At 39.0% G+C, this 22,215-nt stretch overlaps 2 protein-coding genes across 2 annotated transcripts; both read right to left on the bottom strand.

Annotated features, from left to right (window-relative positions):
* Positions 1-220: 220 nt before the first annotated feature.
* Positions 221-979, bottom strand: PG986_004430 (beta-glucanase; the record flags this gene model as incomplete). The annotated part of the gene is made up of 1 exon (XM_066840652.1): positions 221-979. One exon carries the CDS (start codon positions 977-979, stop codon positions 221-223), a length of 759 nt encoding a protein of 252 aa, XP_066703279.1.
* A 5,177-nt stretch (positions 980-6,156) lies between these two features.
* Positions 6,157-7,929, bottom strand: PG986_004429 (uncharacterized protein; the record flags this gene model as incomplete). Its single annotated transcript, XM_066840651.1, has 1 exon — positions 6,157-7,929. The coding sequence occupies one exon, from the start codon at positions 7,927-7,929 to the stop codon at positions 6,157-6,159; it is 1,773 nt and encodes a 590-aa protein (XP_066703278.1).
* Positions 7,930-22,215: the final 14,286 nt, after the last annotated feature.

The raw sequence follows: 22,215 nt of genomic DNA, 5'->3' as shown, positions 1-22,215 counted from the left end.
TAGTATCCCATCGCAAATCGATAACTGCAGGAACTGTTTTGTATATATCTCTTTGAAAAAGTATATATTTTTATGAGTCGTGAATCATATATGTCCAAACCACCAACCAACCGAAATATCCCCACTACTCTGTATTTATGTAGAGTAGACGGCGACGTACTGGAGCTCCATCATGCTGCCGTAGCCGTCCATGGTGGCGCCGTTGGGGTTACCGGGCCAGTCACCACCGACGGCAACGTTCATCAGGATGTACAGGGGGGCTGTGGGCGAGCGTGCTCCAGGTGCCCTCGACGCCGATGTCAGCGCCGGTCAGGGTGCGCCAGACCTTTCCGTCGAGGATCCACTGGATTTGCTGAGCCCTCCAGTCGGGGTTGGTGACATCGATCTGCAGCGCCCAGGTGTGGAAGCCGTCGGCGGGCAGGGGGGTCGTGCTACCGCGGCCCGTGGGCTCGTTGCAGACACCACCGGGGAACTCGCCGCAGTGCGTTGTGCCGTAGGCCACCTCGGATCCGGAGACACGCTCCATGATGTCGAGCTCACCGGCCAGGGGCCACTGGGTGCCGTGACGCATGGCATCGCCGAGCGCCCAGAAGGCGGGCCAGATACCCTGCTGGTTGACGGGGGCGTTGTTGCCGAGCAGGATGCTGGACTGGATGAGCAGCCTGCCGCCGGGCGGGGGCGTCCAGGAGTCCTTCGTTTCGATACGACCCGAGGTCCAGTGACCCGAGGGCGACTTGCGGGGGACCAGTTGCATGGTGTCTCCGCCGCTGATCTGGATGTTTTGGTTGGAGGTCGAGTAGGTCTGAAGCTCGTTGTTGGTGTTCACAGAGAGTGCGATGTTCCATTTATCGCTCGGGGGCGAGCCGGCAGGGCCCTCGAAGCCGTCGTGCCAGAGGAGCTTCAGGCCATCGACGTTGGGCGGTGCGATGGCTCCGACCAGGGCCGGGAGCAGAGAAAGAAGGCTGCTGGCGGAACGCATGGTGATGGATGTATATATAGTGGGTGACTGTAGCAGACTTTGGTTGTGGTGTTTATATAGAGTCTGCGAGAGAGAATGTAGTAGTGATACTGGTGTCGAGTCAAGAATGGCGAGAGGAGGAAGAAGCCTGACTGGCAGGGTGGTATCAATATGTAAATGGAGGTCGAAGAGGGCCACTGGGGGGGCGAGGTGAAGGTAATGAATGTCGTCTTGGCAAGCAAGATGGAGTTGAGAAAAGAAGTGAACGTAAGTGACTGGAAACAGCACAGATGGAAAAGTGAGAGACGAAGGTGATCGTGTACTGGTACGAAGGGGAACTCACAGCTCTAATATAGGACGACCACCTTTCCTACCTACCTGGCCTACCCGCCGGAAAGAAATATGCATCCTAGCCGGGGGGACGGTGGGTGGGCGTGGCTATCAGGCCAAGATCCATAGCACCTCTCCATATTGGAACAAGTGCCGGGGAGGCCTTAATGACATGGGGGCCCAGGGAGTATAACGTGGGTGGTAATTCTGGCCGGTTGCCCGTTTCCCGAACAGGCCAGGAAGCGAGAGTGGACGGCCGCCAGCCATAGAAACCGTGCCAAGTCTCCTCCTAATGCGGCCATTCGCTGTCGAACGGGCCAGGGTGAAAATGTCCGGCGGGAGGAGGCTCTGGGCAGACGCTGGGCTGCCCCTCTGGCAGGTTGTGTTGGAATGGGCAGGCGTTGATCGATTCAACCCCTTGATCACGACCGGAGTGGGTAGCATTGAGCGTCTGTTCCTGAACTTGGCCTAAACAGGGATCATGCACGCACCACAGCCACAAGCGCAAAAGGACTCTGAGGGAAGGGTTGCTGGAATGTGTGGGTGGGCCAGCCTGCCATCGGGGACGAGCGGACAAGCTTGACTGCTTGATCTGCTGGAACTCTGGAACTGGTGCCGCGCCTCTCCACCTGTGTGTGCACTGGTGGCTCCGGCAGCTCTAGCTACTTGTAGGCAGCTAGGGCTGGTTCCTGTGTGTTCGAGCCGGCGAGGATCTTACAACGATCCGTTATAGTTATGGAGCTGGTCGATGGCGAGGAATCAATGCAGACTCCGTAACTCCAGTCTCCGAACCTGCTCGCTGGGAGAGGGCAAGAGAACACGAAGAGATCGACAGGCAGAGCTGCGTCAACGCGAAAAGAACAAAACAGGATAGCAGATGGCTTGGTCTTGCTCGGCCTGAAAAATGTAGTGTCGGGTCTTGGTACGCAATGCCGTCGACGCCCGTCGACTACGACCTACCTGGGTAAGTAGCTTGGCCGACCGTTCGTCGTGCATAAGCACCTGTTTTCCGTTTTCCTGTCGTTGCTCCCGAGTCCCCTAGGAGTTCGGTCGAAGAGAGGCTTAGGTAGCCCAGGTAGCCCCAAAGTGAAACACGGCTGGACTGATAAGATGGGCAGACCCCGGCCTGAACCCGGGCAGGGGAAGGCAGGGGCAGGCAGAGAGCTGCCCCTCCAATGTCTTGGAAGCTTCAGGTTCTTCCATTTTCGTGGGGCAAATTGTCCAAATTCAAGCAACACGGTGCTCAGCCACGCCATGACCGGCGAACTCTTTCCCTAAGCAAGTTTTCCAACGCATTTATATCTTGCCAATCGTTGCCTCTTTGGAGCCGAAGGCATAGATGGGATAGATCTGTGATCTCTTTTTTGATCTCTACATTTTTCTTCAAAATGTGGACTGGTTGAGAGGAACCGGCCAGCCTGCCTGCCTGCCTGCCTGCCATCGCGACGGGCAGGTCCAAACCAAGGCAAAGCGCCCAAGACGGCGCGGCACTTACGGCAACTACCTGACGTGCGTGCAGTTGGCGCTACAGCTGCAAGGGGGTCTATTCACTCCCCTGATACCGAGCAGTGATACCTACCGGGCGAATTTCACTGCTGTCTAGCGGTCTCGACCGTCTTGTTGTCTCTTCTTAGCATGTCTCTAGCTTTTATTTAGTGGCAGTGTAGGCAGCTGAACCGTCTAATCTATCTTGGTGCGATGCAATTGTCTCTTCAGGATGTTTTATGCATTGCGTGCACTGCATTCCACTAGCCCCTGGAGTGTTCAACGGTCGGTAGTGGAACAGTTGGCTAGCCGCCGTCCTCCCAATACCGTTCTGGAAATAGGAATTGGATATTAAGGACTCATTTAGCTCAGCTCGTATGTATTATTGGATTGGATTCTTCCATGCTGTCTCCGTTTACCGATACTCGATGGGCTCCCTCGCTCGGCTTGGCAAGTCATCCATCGTACTACACGCATGCGATGCGACATTGGCCTCGAAAGATAAGAAAGAAAGAAAAAAGTGCTTCTCAAACGTCCGATGCCAGTGGCAAGAGTAACCGACTCGTCACTTGTTCTAGTAGTTTCTCTTTACTAACGAGAGTGAGAAGGAAAAAAAGACGCAGTCGCTAGCGGTAGTGTTAATGTAGGTACCGTTCGTTCGTAGCTGAAGCCCCTGACTTGTCGTCCTTCGGGCGAGGGCGCGCGCCAATGAGGGTGCAGAAGCGCCGTCTTGCAGCGATGGCGCGAAACACTGCCGATAGCACCAAGACCACCGAAGCGAAATAGCGCCCCGTCCCATTGGGCGCTTCCTCTTTTCTTTTCCAAAAACGACAGCGCACACGTATCGGGACGAGAGTCAGGAGGGGGGAACAAAAAAGATTTTCTGTCTTGCTCTGATTCTCCATCAAGGCCAACCGCCGCGACCACATGGGATTACACGACCGGGGGTCCTGTCAAAAAGAAAAGAGAGGCCCAAAAGAAAGACCAGACGAACAGGCCCTCCCTCTCGCGTGTTTCAAGTTCCATGCCGGCACTTGGCCCAGGCTCAGTGCCATTTCGACCTTTAATGAGTTAGTTGGATGGCGGCTTCATCACCACCAATAGGCGCATGTCGACTCATCATCACCTTGTGCTTGCTGCTAATAATGTGCTCAGGTACCGTTCGCGTAGGGCTTGCCTGCCAATCATATACCGCCGAGATACTCCCGCCGGCGTCCACGTCGCGCATAGCTGGCCTGCATACTGCACTGCACATATGCAAAGCACCCTGCATCCATACACAATTCATGCCTTGCTGGACATACATACATCTTTCTTTCTTTTCTTTAGAGCAAGGAACCCATTCACGTTGGGCATGTCCTGTTTTTGCCCTTTTTTGCTTGGAAGATTCTTGGCCACTCGAAGCTGATCTTCGCCCAAGCTGGGGACGGCACTGATGCGCCAGCGAGTGTCCTTGGCACTTGGAGCCGGGGCTTGGTAGGGCCCCGGGGCTCAGGTCAACGTCGCATCAACGCCATCCACGGTTAAATCCCGAAATGAGCCAACACGGATTCTCCATGCCTTCCTTCTCACAGACAGTGATCTACCGACGCAGCCAGATCGAATGCCCTTGTGACACCCTAACCAACTATAGCAATACCACCGTGAACGTTAAGATCGGTTCTCCAACTTCAAGCCTTGTCAAGTTATCGCAAAAATGTCTTGGCTATATGCCCACCTGTCACGGTTATGCTATGATACGAGTTTTCTACTATAACCTCGTCATTGGCCAAAAGCTCCGGCTCACCAATTTGGGCATACTCGACTTCGGACCAAGTGGTTGTCTCTCCCGCTTTGCCACATCTTAACTGCTCTGATATTATCTACTCGAGTCCACGGAGCAGTAGGCATGTAGTAGAGGGGGGTTACTGCAAGTGGACATATACACAACTCAATCGTCATCATCACGGTGGCATGCCGTCGACCGTGTTACATGGTCCGGGAAACTAGTTACCCGGCTAAGAGCCGATCCTTTAGTCCTCTGGTCCTCTGCCGTTGGATTCCCGCGCTGGGTCCCATGCGCAGCCTCCATAGTTCAGGTAGGGCGACGACGACGACAACAACAACAACAACAAGGCTGGAGAAGGAGTCTGTTATAGCAACAAGATGCTCGAGTACCGGTACTTATCGTGACTTTTCCCCAGCGAGCCCATCAAGCAAGGTGCGAGAGCGGATCTGGGTGCCAACTCAGACCTCCTCCATCCGCCCAGATCAAGGCGGGCAGGAACGCGGTCTGGCCACGGCATCTGCACACCGACAACCACTGTCACGTCCTACCAGGCTCGCAGGTCAATGGCCAAGGTAGCGCACCGGTCTGGAACCGGGAAGCCGGGCGGCCCCAACGTTTTGCTCCGTCTTGGGGCTAGACGGGCTCGAGTATTGCGTATTCAATGGAACCCGGGTCGGGAACATTACGTTTTCCGTGGGTCCCAGTGCCAACCACCGAGGACGGTATGACGACTCTCCGTCCAAGCAACAAAATGGACTTTGACGTCTTTCACTCGTTTTCCGCTTCTTTCCCTTCTAAAGCTTTTCGAGACTGGGCGGATGCTCCGGTCTACTGCTAGGGTAGGTAGTTGGGACAAGAACATGCTGACGCTGACGCACGCTTCCTTCCTCTCGCACCCGGACCTGGATATCTTAGGTCATCCCCGACACCATCCCGTTGAGACGGCCAATAGACGCCCTCGAGAAAGCGCTCCGATAAAAAGTGCCGAACGAATATTACTTCTCACGTATGACGGGGTTTCATCGACTTGCCGTTTGGGCATAAGCGAGCACTTGGAACCATCTTAGTCACCCTATTGGACATAAACAGCTTTCCGATGTCGACTCTTATCATGACCAACCTGTGAACATGAATATACCTCTCCTCCGCTTCACATGAGCTATATATATATGCCATCGACTGCTGAAGAATAACTTCGGATGTAATGAATGGCATACCATCCAAGTCCTTGAGGATTGGACTAAATACTGACATGCACGTACAAAACCGAACCCTTCTTACACGTGGAAGTACTTGCCTCGTACGGTTCACTCTTGCACATAAACCGGTAAGTATGCGGCAAACCACCTTCATTAGCGAACTCTCCGAATCTATCAGGCTAGAGACAAAAGATGCGATGCGCCAATATCCTCCTTGCCTGGTGAAGCCCTTCTTGATCGCTACTATGCCGTGACACCCCACGGGACCTCCGATCTGACATGATGATATCGTCGATCTCCCTCTTCGCCAAGGCTACAGCCTTATCGTGACTGTTGTACTGTCACTCCAATGTTACTCTGTCGACTAAGAATGATGTCGCTCCGCGACGCCCATGTGCGCCCCCCCGAATCTGAACTCAGTCTACGATCCTCTCGACCCAACCGCGCCACCCCTGATCCTGAGAGAGCTTGTCCATCGCCGTGCCCGACATGGCCAGCATCACCTCCAGCACGTCCGACTCCAGCGGACTCGGCATCACCAGCACGGTGCCCTGTCCCCAGGCCTTGCGACCCTTGCGGATGATCTCGGGCTTGCGCTGTGTCCCCCTCGTGCTGGTAGTGGTGGGAGTAACAACGTTTGACTCACCATCTACTGCACCTTCACCTTCACCTTCACCCTCACCTTCCTCCTTACCGTCTGGAAGAAGACCAGGTATATCCCAAACCGTATCCGGCCCCGCCAGGAACCGATGCGAGTTGAAGAGCACGTTCTGCGGCGCCTCGAAGTCGTGGTTCATAGTGACTGCAGAGACATCCGACAGCGTCTCGAGCAGTGCCGCCCGCCGGCGCACGAACTCGGCGTCCAGCGAGTCGAGCGAACGGGTGATGAGGGCGACTATCTGCGCCAACGCTTCTTCCCGTCGCGCCCCTCCTGCGTCTTCTCCCGTACCTGTGCCCCGCTGCTCTTCTGGGGCATCGCTGCTGCTAGCTGCTGCAAGCCAAAGCTGCTGGGTGGTAGGCAAAACGGCAATGGGGCACATGGCGGCATTGCCGCAGAAATCACCGAGGGCATCGAGCGTCTCCTGGCTGAACCCGCTTCCCCTTTTCCTTCCTTCTTTCCCCGTCTTGTTCTTCGTTATCGAAGATGCGAGGGAAGAGCCCATGGAGGGATTCCAAGCCGCGACTATCAAAAGCTGAGCCGCGATACTCTGGCCTTTATCATTCGTATTCTTCTTCTTCTTCTTCTCCTCCTCCTCATTCAGCAGAGCTGACCAGTCCTCCACGCCGACCGCGCGCATTCGCGCCTTGGCTACATAAGCCCAGATCAGCGCCATCAGGGCCACATTTGTAGAAGGCGGCTTGCCAACGGCATCCCCTTCTGGCCCTCTGCGCGCCAATGTCCGGCTTAACTTGGCGAGTCTATCTTTACTGAAATGAAAGATCTTGCCGACCCGAGGGCTCTTGTTCGAAGGCAAGCAGTTCTTGATGCTGAAATCCGGCCCTGTAGTAGTAGTCCAGTCAGGCAACATCTCGGCCATGATCTCTTCGCTGCTCAGCCCGCTGTTCGCACGCCGCAGGTCACTTACGCGCCGCTCGAACTCGGCCGACGGCCGGCCCAGGGGGAGATGCTGGCTCTTGGGGAGGGAGCCCCCGGCCTCCCCGCGGGTACGGGCCGCCAGGTCGTTGATGAGGGCCGTAGCGACGACGCCGTCGCTCATGGCGTGGTGGATGAAGACCCCCAGCAGGAGCCCGCCCGGGACGAAGATGGCGTGCACGCGCATGACGGGAACGCGGCCGCCCCCGCCCTGGTCAGCCGGGTCTCCCGCCGGCGCAAAGACGTCGTCGAAGAACAGGCCGGGCGAGAAGCCGCCGGCGCGCAGCTCGTCGTACGTGAAAGACCGGCTGCCGCCTTGCGCGGTGCAGAAAAAAGACGGCCGCAACTCTTCGACGACGACAGCTCTCCGTCGCTCCCCGGGCGGCGCGGGAACGTAGGCCAGCGTGTTTCGCCGTGGCGTATCCTGTACTCGAAGGGTGCCGGTTAGATGCGGGTTCTGCTGGGTGCAGTCGTCCACGCATCGCTGCAAATGGTTCACCGCCTCTTGTGCCTTGTCGTCATCGAAAGGGAAGCATAGCGTGAAGTTGACATAGTCGCGAGGCGCCGTTTGGTTCAGGATGTGCAGAGGCTCCATCTTGCTGGATGGTGTTTCTGCTTATAACTCGTGTAATCGTCGCCCGTACTAGTAGTATGATAAAGGTGAATGACTGTAGAAGAGCCGGCCTTGATATAACTGTCCGCAGAGCCTTTCAACAACAGGAGGGAGAGAGGGAACCGGTGAATCAAGAGCTATCATTTATAGAGGTAGATACTAAGTAGTTTGCTGTTTGGTAGCGAATAGTGCTTGGTGTATAACATTGAATGTAGATGCAAGCGAGGCCGCAAATGGGCATGACTGCAGAAATAGCAGTAGTCACAGCAGCAAAGACGGTGTAACAGGCAACGCCAAATGCATACCTACCTGCTGAAGCGCTGCCCATCTTCAACTGTGATTCATCCAGTATAGCTTCCAATGGAATGCAAGACACGTCTATTTTCTCACTTGCACATTGCTTTGATTCGTCGCGGCAGCAAACTCCCCTCGTCCCGCCCCTGTGCTATCGGTAGTATTCCAGCCAGACATCCTTGCAAGGCAACACGCGAGGCAACAAGCGAGGCGACACGCAGTGGCCCAATTTCGGCCAACTATCTCGATGGGCTCGATCCATACATAGCTTATCTGCTCTTCATCGGTATGTTTCATACATGCATCTTCAAGCCCGTGGGGGTTCAGCAAGAAAGGGTATAAAAAGCCACATTAAGAAATTAAGTAGGTATCAGCTCAAGTTGAGTAGACATCTACTATACCCTAAGGGAGAATTCCCATCATGCCATTGAGGAGGTTACTAATGCATTCATTCCCTGCAAGCTTATCAATACAGCGCACGAGCTTCATAGCAATAATCTTGCTACTCTCCATGGGATTTAACTTGGCTCTCTGATCTCTGCTGGACCACTGATTAATAACCGATGACCTAACAAGCAAAGGGGATGCGACTGCGGTTTCTGGCATTGCCGATAGAGTTAGTTATCCTATTTTTTTTTTCTTTTTTAGCCATGCCCGGCTCCGAGCAGAATAGGGGAAGCCGGCATTTGCTATTAAGGTTTACGACTTTACATTTCGAATAGTAACCGTGCGCACCCCTCATTATAATACACCCCTTATTATAATAACCTAATCGGCCCTTTTAACGTAGAATCGGTATATTACCACTACACTTTATAAATTAATTAAATAATAATAACGTAATATATTTAATTAATTAAAGTTAAAATATAACGTGGTTTACCACTACGCGACGTATATTACTTAGCGACGCACTTTTTTTATTTCTCGACCCTTTTATATAAATTAATTTAATTATAACGTTTAAAATTAATTAAAATTACTCGCTATCCGATTCCTCGTTTAATTCTATATCTTTTTTATATATTCGTATATTATAACTTATCTCGCTGTAAACATTATAACGCCTTTCACCGGTCGCCCTCCGCTTTAACGAACCCCTATTTTTATTTTTATTAAGCGTTAAACGCTTCCTTTTACCTTTATATCCTATAGCTATTAAAATTCCTTAATAATAAGGGCTCTTCTAAATTAAACTCGTAATTTTTTAGCTCTTTAACGCTTAAAAAATACTAAATTAACCTCCTTTAATATATATATCTTATCGTATATAAAGGTTATTTTATAAACTATTTTAATTATACCCTTCGCTATTTAATCTACCGTATTTAAAATCGGTATCGAAAAGCTTCCTTAATATATAAATACCCTCTTTTTAATATAAATAAAGTACTTAATTATTTATTAGGGGTTAGACGGCGTTTAAGGGTCGTAGGTACTAGCCGTCCCTAGACGAGATAGGTTAAATATAAGCGTTTAAAGACGTATATTTAGCTTATTAATTACCTCGTTAAAATTATAAGGTATTAAATTAAATATATTAAATCTAGATTTAATATTAACTTCCGTAAAAACAGTAAAATACACGGCTTTAAAGGCGATAAAAAACTTAAACTTAATAATATAGTTTATAAAAACTTTAATAAATAACTCGATTTCTTTTAAATAAATATACTTTAAAAGCGAATAAAGTACTATATCGAAAAGTTAAAGTAAATACGATAAATAAAAAGGTATATTAATAATAATAATATCGTTATCCTAGTAGTATACCTTAAATTCGGTTAAAATATAACTCTCGTAACCGTTAAAAATTAAAAGGCGATAATAACCCTTTATTTACAATCTAATATATTTATCGAAGTATTTAATTTAATCTAAGCTTATCTCATTATTAATTTAACCATTAAAAGCTAATTTAATTACTTAATCGCTTAATAAATGGATTTTACGAGATTAATTTATAAAGTAATATTAACCTTAAAAGATTAAGAACGGCGGAATATATTAGCCTTACGAATTAATATATTTAATCGCTATTACCTATTCTCGATTACTAAACTAAACTAACTTCGCCTTTTTATACCGCTCGGCGCGTATTACGATAAGTATTAACCCGATTATACTTATTATAAAGCCGGTCTCGTCGAAATTCTAAATATCTTCGTTAATAATCCCGTATTTTACCTTTATATTCGCGACTAGCGTAAACTAAATAAAAATAATTTTAAAAAGCCCTTTAATAATTATACCGATAATTTATTTTAATCTTTAAGTCTAAGTTACGGTCGATAAAGCGTTTAACTTAGTACTTATCAACGCGATCGCCGCCGTATAACGCGGTAAAGAGATTAATTATATTTTTTACACTAACGAGATTAAAAGGTATCCCTTAAATATTTAAATTAATTATATATTTATAAAATACTTCCTTTTTAATTAGATTTATTTTATATTATTTCGATTAGATTTTACATTTTAAAATTCGACTATAAATTCGATAGTATAAAGTTAATTTAAATATATTATAAACTTTTACTACTACTCTTTAACTTATTTAATTCGATCCGTTTCGTGTCGCTTAAATCGCTAAAACTATTCGATCTTCTTAGGATTAATTAAATATTATAATTATAGAGGTATTACGCGTTAAGGTTTAATTATATTAGAATTAAATTAAGGTACGTCGCTAAGTAATATACGTCGCGTAATAGTAAACCACGTTATATATTATATTATTTAAAATAATATTTTTTATTTTTAAAGCTATTTTCTAAGCCGTTATACCGGTTTTATTCTATTAATATTAACCGGTTTAAGTAATTTTCTCTTTAATTTTAATAATATTCGGTAAATTATAAAACACTTTATTTAAGTTCGATTAAACCTTCGTATATATATTAAAACGTAAAGCTTTAATTTTTTTACTTTAATCGAGTAATCTTTTATTAGTAAAACGTTAATTTTAAGCCGTATTTATTAATAACGCGTTTAACTTTCGAGAATAAGTTTCGAGTTACCCGGTTAAATTATATACCCCCTTATTTTTTATTTTTTTAAACTAAGTATTAAACTTAATAAACCTTTTTAATATAAAGTATACCGGTAAAGTTAATAAGCCTCACTAGGGGGATCACTTAGTTAGCCTGTTAATGTGGTCTGTGCCGCTGCACTAGCCCCACTGCTAGCTACCTTATTACTAGCTCTACGCACAATTAGCCTAAGTAATTTCTTTTCTTTCTTTATTATTTTATATAATTACGTTACTTTTTTACACAGTGTTATTATAATAGTAATATTTTTTTAAAGCCGCGCATAATAGTAAACCTTTACTAATTAATTTAATTAGCCTCGATACGAATAGTTAACGTTAAGTCACTATTCGTATTACTATTAAACACGATAAGCGAACGTTAAATAGCTTAGCCGCTATTTAAAAATTTTCTTAAGGGAACGTTAAATACCTTAGCGAAAATTCGCGATATTACCACCGTTTACGAAAAATTTTCATAAACAATTTATCTTTATAGTTTAATTTTAAACGAGTAATTTAACGAATATTAAATACCTAAATTATTCGTTATAAACGAATCGGTTATATAATAAAGCCGAATATTAAGTAAGCTATTAATCCCTCTTAATTTATTACTTTAACGAACGTTAAGTACTTAAAATAATAAAATTAAAACCTCCTTATTTATCGCGTTATATTCGTTTTTTCGTTTTTTTTTCTTTTTTTACATATAAAAAAGGTTAGCTACTCGTTTATAAATAACCGTATAGCACCGCTTATAACGCGCAGTAAAAGCAACGAATTAAATAGCGAATAATTTAGCTTTAAATTATTACTTACTCGTAAACCCCGTACTTATTTATTTTTAACCTTAAAAATAACCGAACCTTCCCTTTTTAACTAAGAATCGCAAGACGAAAACGACTTTAAAGAAAACGTTACCAGGTTTTTTAATCCCGATTTAAAAACAGAAAAACACGACTTTAATTTAGACACCGCCTTTATTGGTATAGGGGATAATAGAGAGTCGTTCGCTACGGGCGGCGGCAAAGTTCGAGATTAAAGCTCGACCGTTAATAGAGTTCCGAGACTTAAAAAAGTTTAAGTTAATATTAATAATATAGAATAGGTCGTTACTAACATTAACTTAATTAATAAAACCCTACCCGAGTATAACCGACGAATTAGCGAGCTTATTATAAAGGTCGAAAAAGTGGGCGATAACCTATAAAAGTTTTAAGCGAACACGGAGTAAAACCTCGAAATTATAAAAATTAACCTAAATAAAATTTCGAGCGATTATATTTAAAACTTTTAGGAACTTAAGGATTTAATTTTAAATTAATTAGTATTAAATATAGGTAATCCCTTAAGTAATAAGCTTAACACGTTTAAATTTACCTATTAACTTAACCTATTTAGTTTATAATAATTAAACTTTAATTTATTTATAACCACTTAATTAACTCCTTAAAACTAATTAATTAAATCTAGTTCCTTTAAAATAAAGTTATTTAAACTTAAACGTAATAATATCGGTATATTTAACCCGGAATTCGAGAATAAAAAAAATATCGGCATCGTTTAATATAGTCGCGACTTAATTTTTATAAACGTTCGCGTTTTTACCGATCGTATCCGAACGTTTATCGACGATAATCCCGAAAGCCCCGCTAGGCAGTAAATCTTAACGCTTTTCTTAACGCTGTTAAGAGGACCTGCGGCTGTTTAGTAGAACAGTAAACTTATAATTTTTAACCGTCGAAACCTATAACGAGCCGGATTAATAGTAACGTTAAATACCTTATATAATCGCTTTATCCTAGACTTATCGGAAGCGATTTCACGATTTAACGATATAACGCTTATATTTTACAATATTACTTCGAATAAACACGCTCTTCCCTAATTTTTTAATAAAATACTATAATACTCTCGTATAATAAAAACCCTTAACGATAATAATATTAATACTTATAGTGTTTTAATTTATATTTAGTTAAAAATATCCCTTAAAATTAAATAATATTTCACATAATTTCGACAGTTCGAGTCACTTCTTTAATACTTATAGCGCGTTAATAAAGCTAAGTTTAGCTTACTTACCTTAGTTAAATAAAAGCACCTCAACGTTAAGTAGTCGCGTTATATATACGATATAAAAAAAAACTTTAGCTAAATAAGTAGTAAGTTTAAAAAAAAGTCATAAAAAAACAATAATAACTCCGACTTTAATAGCGGTAAGCGAAACCGTAAATAAGATAACAAGAAAAAATCCCACAAGGACAAATCCGAAAAAAAGGCTCGTAAAGAGAAATACGAAAAAAAGAATAAGTTTAACGATAAAAAAAGTCTTCCCACTATATCGAAAAGTATAATAATAATTCACCTAATTTATCCTTGTTTTTTTCTTTCTCCGATTCCGACTCTAATAAAGAAGTCCTTATTTATATTATTTATAGTTAAAACTACGTTTACTTTAAATATTATATTTCATTCCTTATTAAAAAGTAAACTAAGCTTTATTAAAAAAAGTGCGATAGTATAAAAAAGATACTATCCTTACCTTTGTTTACCGTTAACCGCATTATTTATTACTATTACGATAACTCTTTTCCTTTTCGAAATAAACTGTTTTAACATATTTATAATTATAGTAAGATATATAACTACTAAAAAATCGATTTAAGCACCTTGCCGCAGCCTCGTTAAGGCGTCTTAGAGAACGACGTAAACGATGCGAACGAATATTTATACGTCGTTAAAGAAACCCTTTTAATCGAAACTTTTAACACTTCTATTAATAGTTATACCTACCTTAAAATAAAAGCCCGTACCTCACCGAACGGGGATATAAATCACGTTTGCTTTAATCTCGGAATAAGCTATAATTTAATTAATTAAGACTTTTTAACTAAATTAAACTATATAGTTTAAAACGAGAAGTGTCGCTTTAAAAGCGTTAAACGAGCCGACATTATTTAAAAAGCTCGATTCTCTATTTATTTAAAAAGAATTAATTCCGTAGATAAGCTTAAATTAATTAAGCTAACGAAAGAGGCTTAAGTTAAAAGCGACCTTACTTTTAACCTACTTCTCGAAAATAACACCTTACACTCGTATAGTGTAATTATTAACTACATAACTATAAAAGTTATTTATTAGAAGCTCATTAATTTCGAGACCACTTTCTAGGTTTTACTTAAAAATAACCCTTATAATTAACGAGTCTTTAATACACGTAAAATAACTTTTAAGCTTAAAGAGTTAGCGTATACTTAAATCGATTATAAACCCCTCTTTAAAGGCCGTAATTTCTATTTCTACTTCGAAATAAACACTATTTACAATACTATTATAAACCCTAAGAGCCCTTAAGCTATTATAATAATTAACTCGACGAATAAAACTGTTACTCTTCCTAAGGGAAAAAAATTAAGTAGCATTAAAAAAAACATAAACACCGGATTTTTTAAAATAACTTAGAAAGCCGGAATAACTACTTTTACTACCGTAGTTACTTTAGTAAGCGTCGTATAAATACCTTTAAACACTTTAAATCTTAGAGCTATAATTAGTATACCTTTTATTATTACTTAAGTTATTCTTAATTATAACGCTATTATTCGAATTAACGTTAAGTTTATTATAACACTTATTATAACCGTTATTACTTCGAATATAATCCTTAATTTAAATAGTCCGTATACTAATTTCATAGATATTACTTTCGATTTTATTCCTATAAAAGGCACTTCTCTTACTAATAAAGTTTATAATATTATCGTTAACTCTAGTAATTATTCTCTAACTAATCCTTACTCGATAAACGTATTACTTATAATGCTACTTAAACCCGATAAACCGAAGATTACCGAGTATTTCTCTACCTTAAGCATTAAAAAGCTTATTAACGTCCCTAAATTAAAAACCGAAAAAAATATAAGTATTTACGCCGAAAAGAAATCTTTCGCCGATAAACTCATCGAAATCGTTAAAAAGTTTCCTAAGCTCTAAAAAAACAATAAGCCGATTAATGTTCCCGAAAATAAACAAATAAAAATCCCTTTAATTAACGAATAGTAAAACCGCAAGTTAAATTACTGGCTATACCCTCTCAGTAAAAAGGATTAAAAAATTATTAACGCCACTTATAACGCTCTTTATAATCAAGGAAAAATAAAATAAGTAAATAAACCTTCACCTTTTATTAACCTTTTATTCGTCGTTTAGCGATAAGTTTATAATAAACCTAAAAAATAAATCGTTATAAATCTTCGCGTCCTTAATTTTATCGCTATTCCTAATTAATACCCGTTACTATTATAAAACGATATCATTTTCAGTCTATAAAAAAAATATTTTATTACTATCGTTAATATAACTACCTTTTTTTACTAGTTTTTAGTATATAAAAACTTTCGAGACCGATTTACTATAATAAGTTATCGAAGTTTAAAACGTTTAATAATTACTCTTATAAGTTTTCGGAATAGTCCTATTTACGCGCAGAGATTTATAGATAAGCTTTTAACGAAATACCGACACTTTTACCGTACCTTTATTAACGATATCGTCATTTTTTCCGAAATAAAAAACAAATATATTTAACACTTAAAAACGATCTTTACCCTGTTTAACTCCCGCGATATCTCTATATTACTTATAAAATTATTCCTCGGCTATCCTTTTATTAAATTACTCGATTACCGCGTTAATAGCCTTAGTTTAATTAATATTAAAAACCGTTTTATTGCCTTTAAAAAGCTCGTATTTCTTAGTAATTTAAAGGCCCTCGAATAATACATCGGTGCCGCTGGATTTCTCCGCTATTTTATACTTTACTACGTTTAAATTATTAAACCCCTTTAAAAGCGTAAGACTATATTACTTGCTAAAAAACGTAAATAAAGTAAAGTAATTAACGGTAATTTAGCTAAGCGCATAGCTTATTATAAATCTACGTATTATAAATTAACGGATCTTAAGAAAGCCTTTTTTAACGCTTTTTAGTTAGCTATTTATAAAAACACCGCCTTATTTCACTTCGATCCTAATAAAATCCTATTTATATAGCTCGATAAATTAATTTAACGCGGATTTAGCGTTATAGTTTTTTACCTTAAAACTAGCTATAAATAAACTTTAGGTTCTTTAATTCCTTCGAATTAAGTTTAACTTATTTCGTATTTAAGCCGTATACTATCCTAACCGGAGATTAGATACGGTCTTTTTAAGCTCGAGGTGGCATATTTTATTTAAATAGTTAAGAAACTACGTATTACGATTTAATCGAGTAATAACCCCGTTATTATTTTAATAAATTACGTTGTGACTAAAAGAATTTGCGATTAAATAACCCTTAATATAACCAGCATAAATCGATTTAACGCTTAACTTATTAACGCCTTTATTTACTTATTATAATACGGCTTATAAGTTTATTATATTACGGGAAAGATTAATTTTGTTCCTAATGCTTTAAGCCGCCTTTTAACCGTTTAAAACACTAAAGCACGTTTTACCGAACCTGCGACGCTAAACGAAGTCTAATATATAGAATATAACGCTTATTTTTTAAAGGCCGAAATTCTACTCGATAATTAATTCCGTTAATAGTTAATTAAAAAATAGCGAACTAACACTTATTTTAAAACGATTATTATAGACTTTAAAAGAAATATTAAAATTAACGAGGTCGTTAAGAATTTCTCTCGTTCCGGCTATTTTTTCGAGGTCCGCGATAATTTACTTTATAATATTAATCTCTTAGGTTAACGAAAACTTTATATGCTATATAAGCTTATTTATAAGTTTATAATAATAGCTTACGACGATCGATATTATTAAAGAGTCGAGAAAATATTAGAGGCATTAAAAGGTTTCGCTATTAAAAATAAAAAACGATTAATAAAATAATATTATGCTTATTACTTCGAATATCGACTTAATACGATAAATCGTTAACCGAAAATTAGCGACTACTAACCTTTTAAAAATAAGGATCCGTTACCGATACGTAATATTACGATCGATTTTATCCTAAGTTTCTTTTAAATAAATACCGAAAAAACTCCTTAATAATTAAAAAAAGGAATATAATTACTACTACGATTATATAATAATTATATTATGTTAAACTTTTAAACGTACGATGCTTTTTCCTAGTAATATTTAATATATAGTAGAAGACTAGGGAAAAATTCTTAGAACTTAGCTTTTTTTTTTTAATTAAGGAATACCACGAGGCATTGTTTTTAATCGAGACTCTAAGTTTATAAGCGACTTTTAAAAGGGCATGTAAAAATTACTTAACACGCGTTTACTATTTATAACCGCATAGTATTCTTAAGCCGATAGTTTTTCGGAACGAAAAAACTAGGAAATCGAGATTAGTATTCGTTTTTACACGTTTATATTCCTTAATAAAAAATGTTTAAATTTTATTCTTTCGCTTTAATAGAATATAAATAGTGCTTACTAGCGTGCGATTAATTTTACACCCTATAAATAAATCTTTAGCTTTAAAATTCCCGGTTTATTAAATATTATTACCGATATTAACGCTGCCGAAAAAAGTCTCTCCGAAATTCGTTATATACGCGAGTATATACGTAAGAACGCTTTTTTATTATAGATTATATAGTTATTATTATTAAGTATCGTTACGACTTTTATTATTAAGTTATTAAGTTTAACGTTAATAATAAAGTTTACTTAAAACTATATTATAGTTATTATTTACTTAGTAACCCTTCCCGGAAATACTTATAATAACGATTAAGTCTATTTAAAGTGTTTAAATATATCGGTAGATTAGCTTATAAGCTTAACTCCCCCGAATATATTAGGGTTTACCTAGTTATTTCCGTTAAGTATTTAACACCGTCCTCGAATAGTAAAGATATTTTTAATAAAAGAGGTCCTCCTTTAAGTTCTATCGAAGCCGATTAGGAAGATAAACTACTATGTTACGGTATTAAAATTATTCTTAACTATAAACGAAATAGAACTAAGAATAAATACGAATATCTTATTAAGTAAAAAGGCTTCGCTTATTATTAAAATACTTGGAAACGAAAAAATACTCTAAATAACTTTAAAGAGTTAATTAAAAAATACTGGGCACGAGAAAGTGAAAAGCTTACTAAACTATAATAACCTCGTCGCGAAAAACCCAAGAAATAATGTCCCGTTTTTTAAGGTAATTAATCCGATCGCGTATCTCTTTCGCCTATTCCGGTTATTAAAAAACTTAAACGAGAAAGTTTTCGTCCCCGTAACCGTCCCGTCGTCGCTAACGTAATCGCTAATAACGTTATTAATTTTCTTAATATTTTACCCGCTTAGCCCGGTAATTAATTAATTAAACGAGGTAAAAGACGTCCTCGTAAAAACCCCGTTAACGTATTATTTATTAATTTAACTATTAATAATTTATAAGTCCTTAAAACTATAACTTAATTAAAACGTAAACGCGGTAAGCTTCGTAAACACCCGTTATTAAAAAACTAGTAAATTATTCTTAATATATAATAATAAACAACGTATTATAATAATCCTATATTATAATATTACCGTATTATAATACGAAAAAAACCACGTTATAAACTAATTAAAAACATATAATCTTATCACGTATATTAAATTTATAGTTTAATTAAAAAAATTAAATAAAAGACTTACCGAGGTCGGCAAGCTTTTTCCGAGCCGCCGGCTATTTAATAAACCTCACTAAGGAAATCACTTAATTAGCCTACTAATATAGTCTATGCCGCTACACTAGCCCTACTATTAGCCACCTTATTATTAGCTCCACGTACAGCTAGCCTAGGTAATCTTCCTTCCTTTTTCATTACTTTATATAACTACGTCACCCCCTCACACAGTGCTATTAAAAGTTTTAATATTACTATTATTAACTTTTTTCGGATTAAAAAAGTATAAAAATCTCGATTCGTTATTTAATATTAATTAAAATCGAAAAGGTATATATTAAATTTTTTTTTAATTAAACTTAATATTATATTTTTAAAAAACCCTTTTTAAAAACTACCTTATAATATATAAAAACTTTTTTTATAACGTGGTTTACCGCTACGCGACGTATATTACTTAGCGACGCACTTTTTTTATTTCTCGACCTTTTTATATAAATTAATTTAATTATAACGCTTAAAATTAATTAAAATTACTTATTATTCGATTCCTCGCTTAATTTTATATCTTTTTATATATTCGCGTATTATAACTTATTTCGCCGTAAATATTATAACGCCTTTTACCGATTATTCTCCGTTTCGACGAACCCCTATTTTTACTTTTATTAGGCGTTAAACGCTTCCTTTTTACCTTTTCGTCTTATAGCTATTAAAATTCTTTAATAGTAAGGGTTTTTTTAAATTAAATTCGCGACTTTTTAGCTTTCCGGCGCTTAGAAAGTTGCTACGGCGCCCCCTTGGAACAGGCCTTTAGTGGCCTTGCCAACCAGAGTGGGGCAAGGGCATGCGAGAGATGGCCCGAGCGCCACTTGACTTTTCCCCACTTATTTAGATAAGGAAATCGTCCCGGCAAGGCTGGACCTTTTCCTTCTTTCCTCATCTTTTTCGGTTTTCCATAATAAAGCAATAACCTGTAGCCTTGCCTCCCGAATTGCTGCAACTGTAACATTACCGAAAAGATAGGGAAAGAAGGAAAAGGTCTAGCCTTGCCGGGACGATTTCCTTATCTAAATAAGTGGGGAAAAGTCAAGTGGCGCTTCAGGCCATCTCTCGCATGCCCTTGCCCCACTCTGGTTGGCAAGGCCACCAAAGGCCTGTTCTAAGGTGCGCCGTAGTAAAAGTGTTAAATTAATCTCTTTTAATATATATATTTTATTACGTATAAAGGTTATTTTATAAACTATTTTAATTATATTTTTTCGTTATCTAGTTTACTATATTTAAAATCGGCGTCGGAGAGCTTCTTTAATAAGTAAACACCCTCTTTTTAATATAAATAAAATACTTAATTATTTATTAAGGGTTAAATAATGTTTAAGGGTTATAGGTACTAGCCGTCCTTAAACGGGATATATTAAGTATAAGCGTTTAAAGACGTATATTTAGCTTACTAATTATTTTATTAGGGTTATAAAGTATTAAATTAAATACGTTAAATTTAAATTTAATGTTAATTTCTATAAAAATAATAAAATGCACGGCTTTAAAAGCGATAAAGAATTTAAGCTTAATAATATAGTTTATAAAAGCTTTAATAAATAGCTCGATTTTTTTAAATAAATATATTTTAAAGGCGAATAAAGTATTATATCGAGAGGTTAAAGTAAGTGCGATAAATAAGGAGGTATATTAATAATAATAATATCGTTATCTTAGTAATATACCTTAAATTTAGCCGAAATGTAGCTTTTATAGTTATTAAGAATTAGGAGGCGGTAGCGATTTTTTATTTACGATTTAATATATTTATTAAAGTGTTTAATTTAGTTTAGGCTTATTTCGTTATTAATTTAATTATTAGAAATCGGCTTAATTATTTAATCGCTTAATAAATCGGTTTTATAGGATTAGTTCGCGAGGTAATATTAGTTTTAAATAATTAAAAACGGCGAAATATATTAACCTTGCGAATTAATATATTTAATTGCCGTTGCCTATTTTTAATTATTAAGTTAAACCGATTTTACTTTTTTATACCGCTTAGCGTATATTATAACGAGTATTAACCTGATTATATTTATTATATAGCCGGTTTCGTCGAAATTTTAAATATTTTCGTTAACGATCCTATATTTTATTTTTATATTCGCGATTAGTGTAAACTAAGTAAAAATAACTTTAAAATCCTCGTAAAAAGCCCTTTAATAATCTTACCGACGATTTATTTTAATTTTTAAGTCCGGGTTACGGTTAATAAAGCGCCTAATTTAATGCTTATCGATACGGTCGCCGCCGCGCGACACGGTAAAAAAATTAACTATATTTTTATATTAGCGAAATCGGGAGGTATTCCTCGAATATTTAGATTAATTATTGTAACGAACGCTATCTGGGTTCTAAAGGAAACCTAGTAAAACGTACTGGGGTTTTATGTTTAGTAATACGAGAGAGTATCTAAACGTGCGATAGAAGTTTACTTTTATTAATATAATGTGTAATAGCCGTAGGAATAAAGATGACTGAGGTACGTAGACTTGAGGGTATTTATAATAGGGTCGTTAAGGCTATTTACTTTACTAATGGGTTAAATTAATACTTAGATTAATTATTAAAGTAAAGAGTGTTTATATAAAATATATGGGGAATGTTTATCGTTATATATCCAATTTTTCTTTTACTGATTTCTCTAAATCTCGGGGATCTCGTAGTTTTCGCGAAATCTTATCGAGTTGACTCTTTAGCTTTTATTACGATCCCGAGAGTCGTTACGCGTATTTTATTTCTACGTAACTAGTATTATTTTATTATAGCTTATTTTTCCCTAGCTGTTTAGTTCGTGCTGTTCAACTCGTATTATCTAGTTCGTATTATCTAATTCGTACTATTTAATTCGTAATATTAATTATCGTCGTAGTTAACCTTACTAACCAATGGGGTCGTAATAATTGGTGGGGTTTCGCTAATTGGTAGGGCTTCGGATTACGCTGGGTCTTTATGTAAAGGTTTCGGGGTATTGTAAAGCCGTGCCGTAAGGTAGGTTTTAGGCCGTATAGCTGGGCTAGGTCGTAATACTATCCCCTTTTTTCCATTTGCTTTATCCCTAAAACAGTTTAATCGCCATAAATACCTACAGGTTGCCGTTATACTAAGATTTTTATGAGTTCTTTCTTTTTTCTTGCTTTTATTGTAATGTGTGCTTATTATATCGTTTAGTCGTATCGAGAAACGTCGTGTATTTAAATAATCCAGGACGGAAAAGTCTCGTACTTGTGATTTTCTTGCTCAGGCTATTTTTTAAAG

The sequence above is a fragment of the Apiospora aurea genome (assembly GCF_038362705.1).
Source record: "Apiospora aurea strain CBS 24483 chromosome Unknown utg000003l_segment0_segment0, whole genome shotgun sequence".
Taxonomy (NCBI): domain Eukaryota; kingdom Fungi; phylum Ascomycota; class Sordariomycetes; order Amphisphaeriales; family Apiosporaceae; genus Apiospora; species Apiospora aurea.
This window is presented reverse-complemented; position numbering and strand designations above follow the sequence as displayed.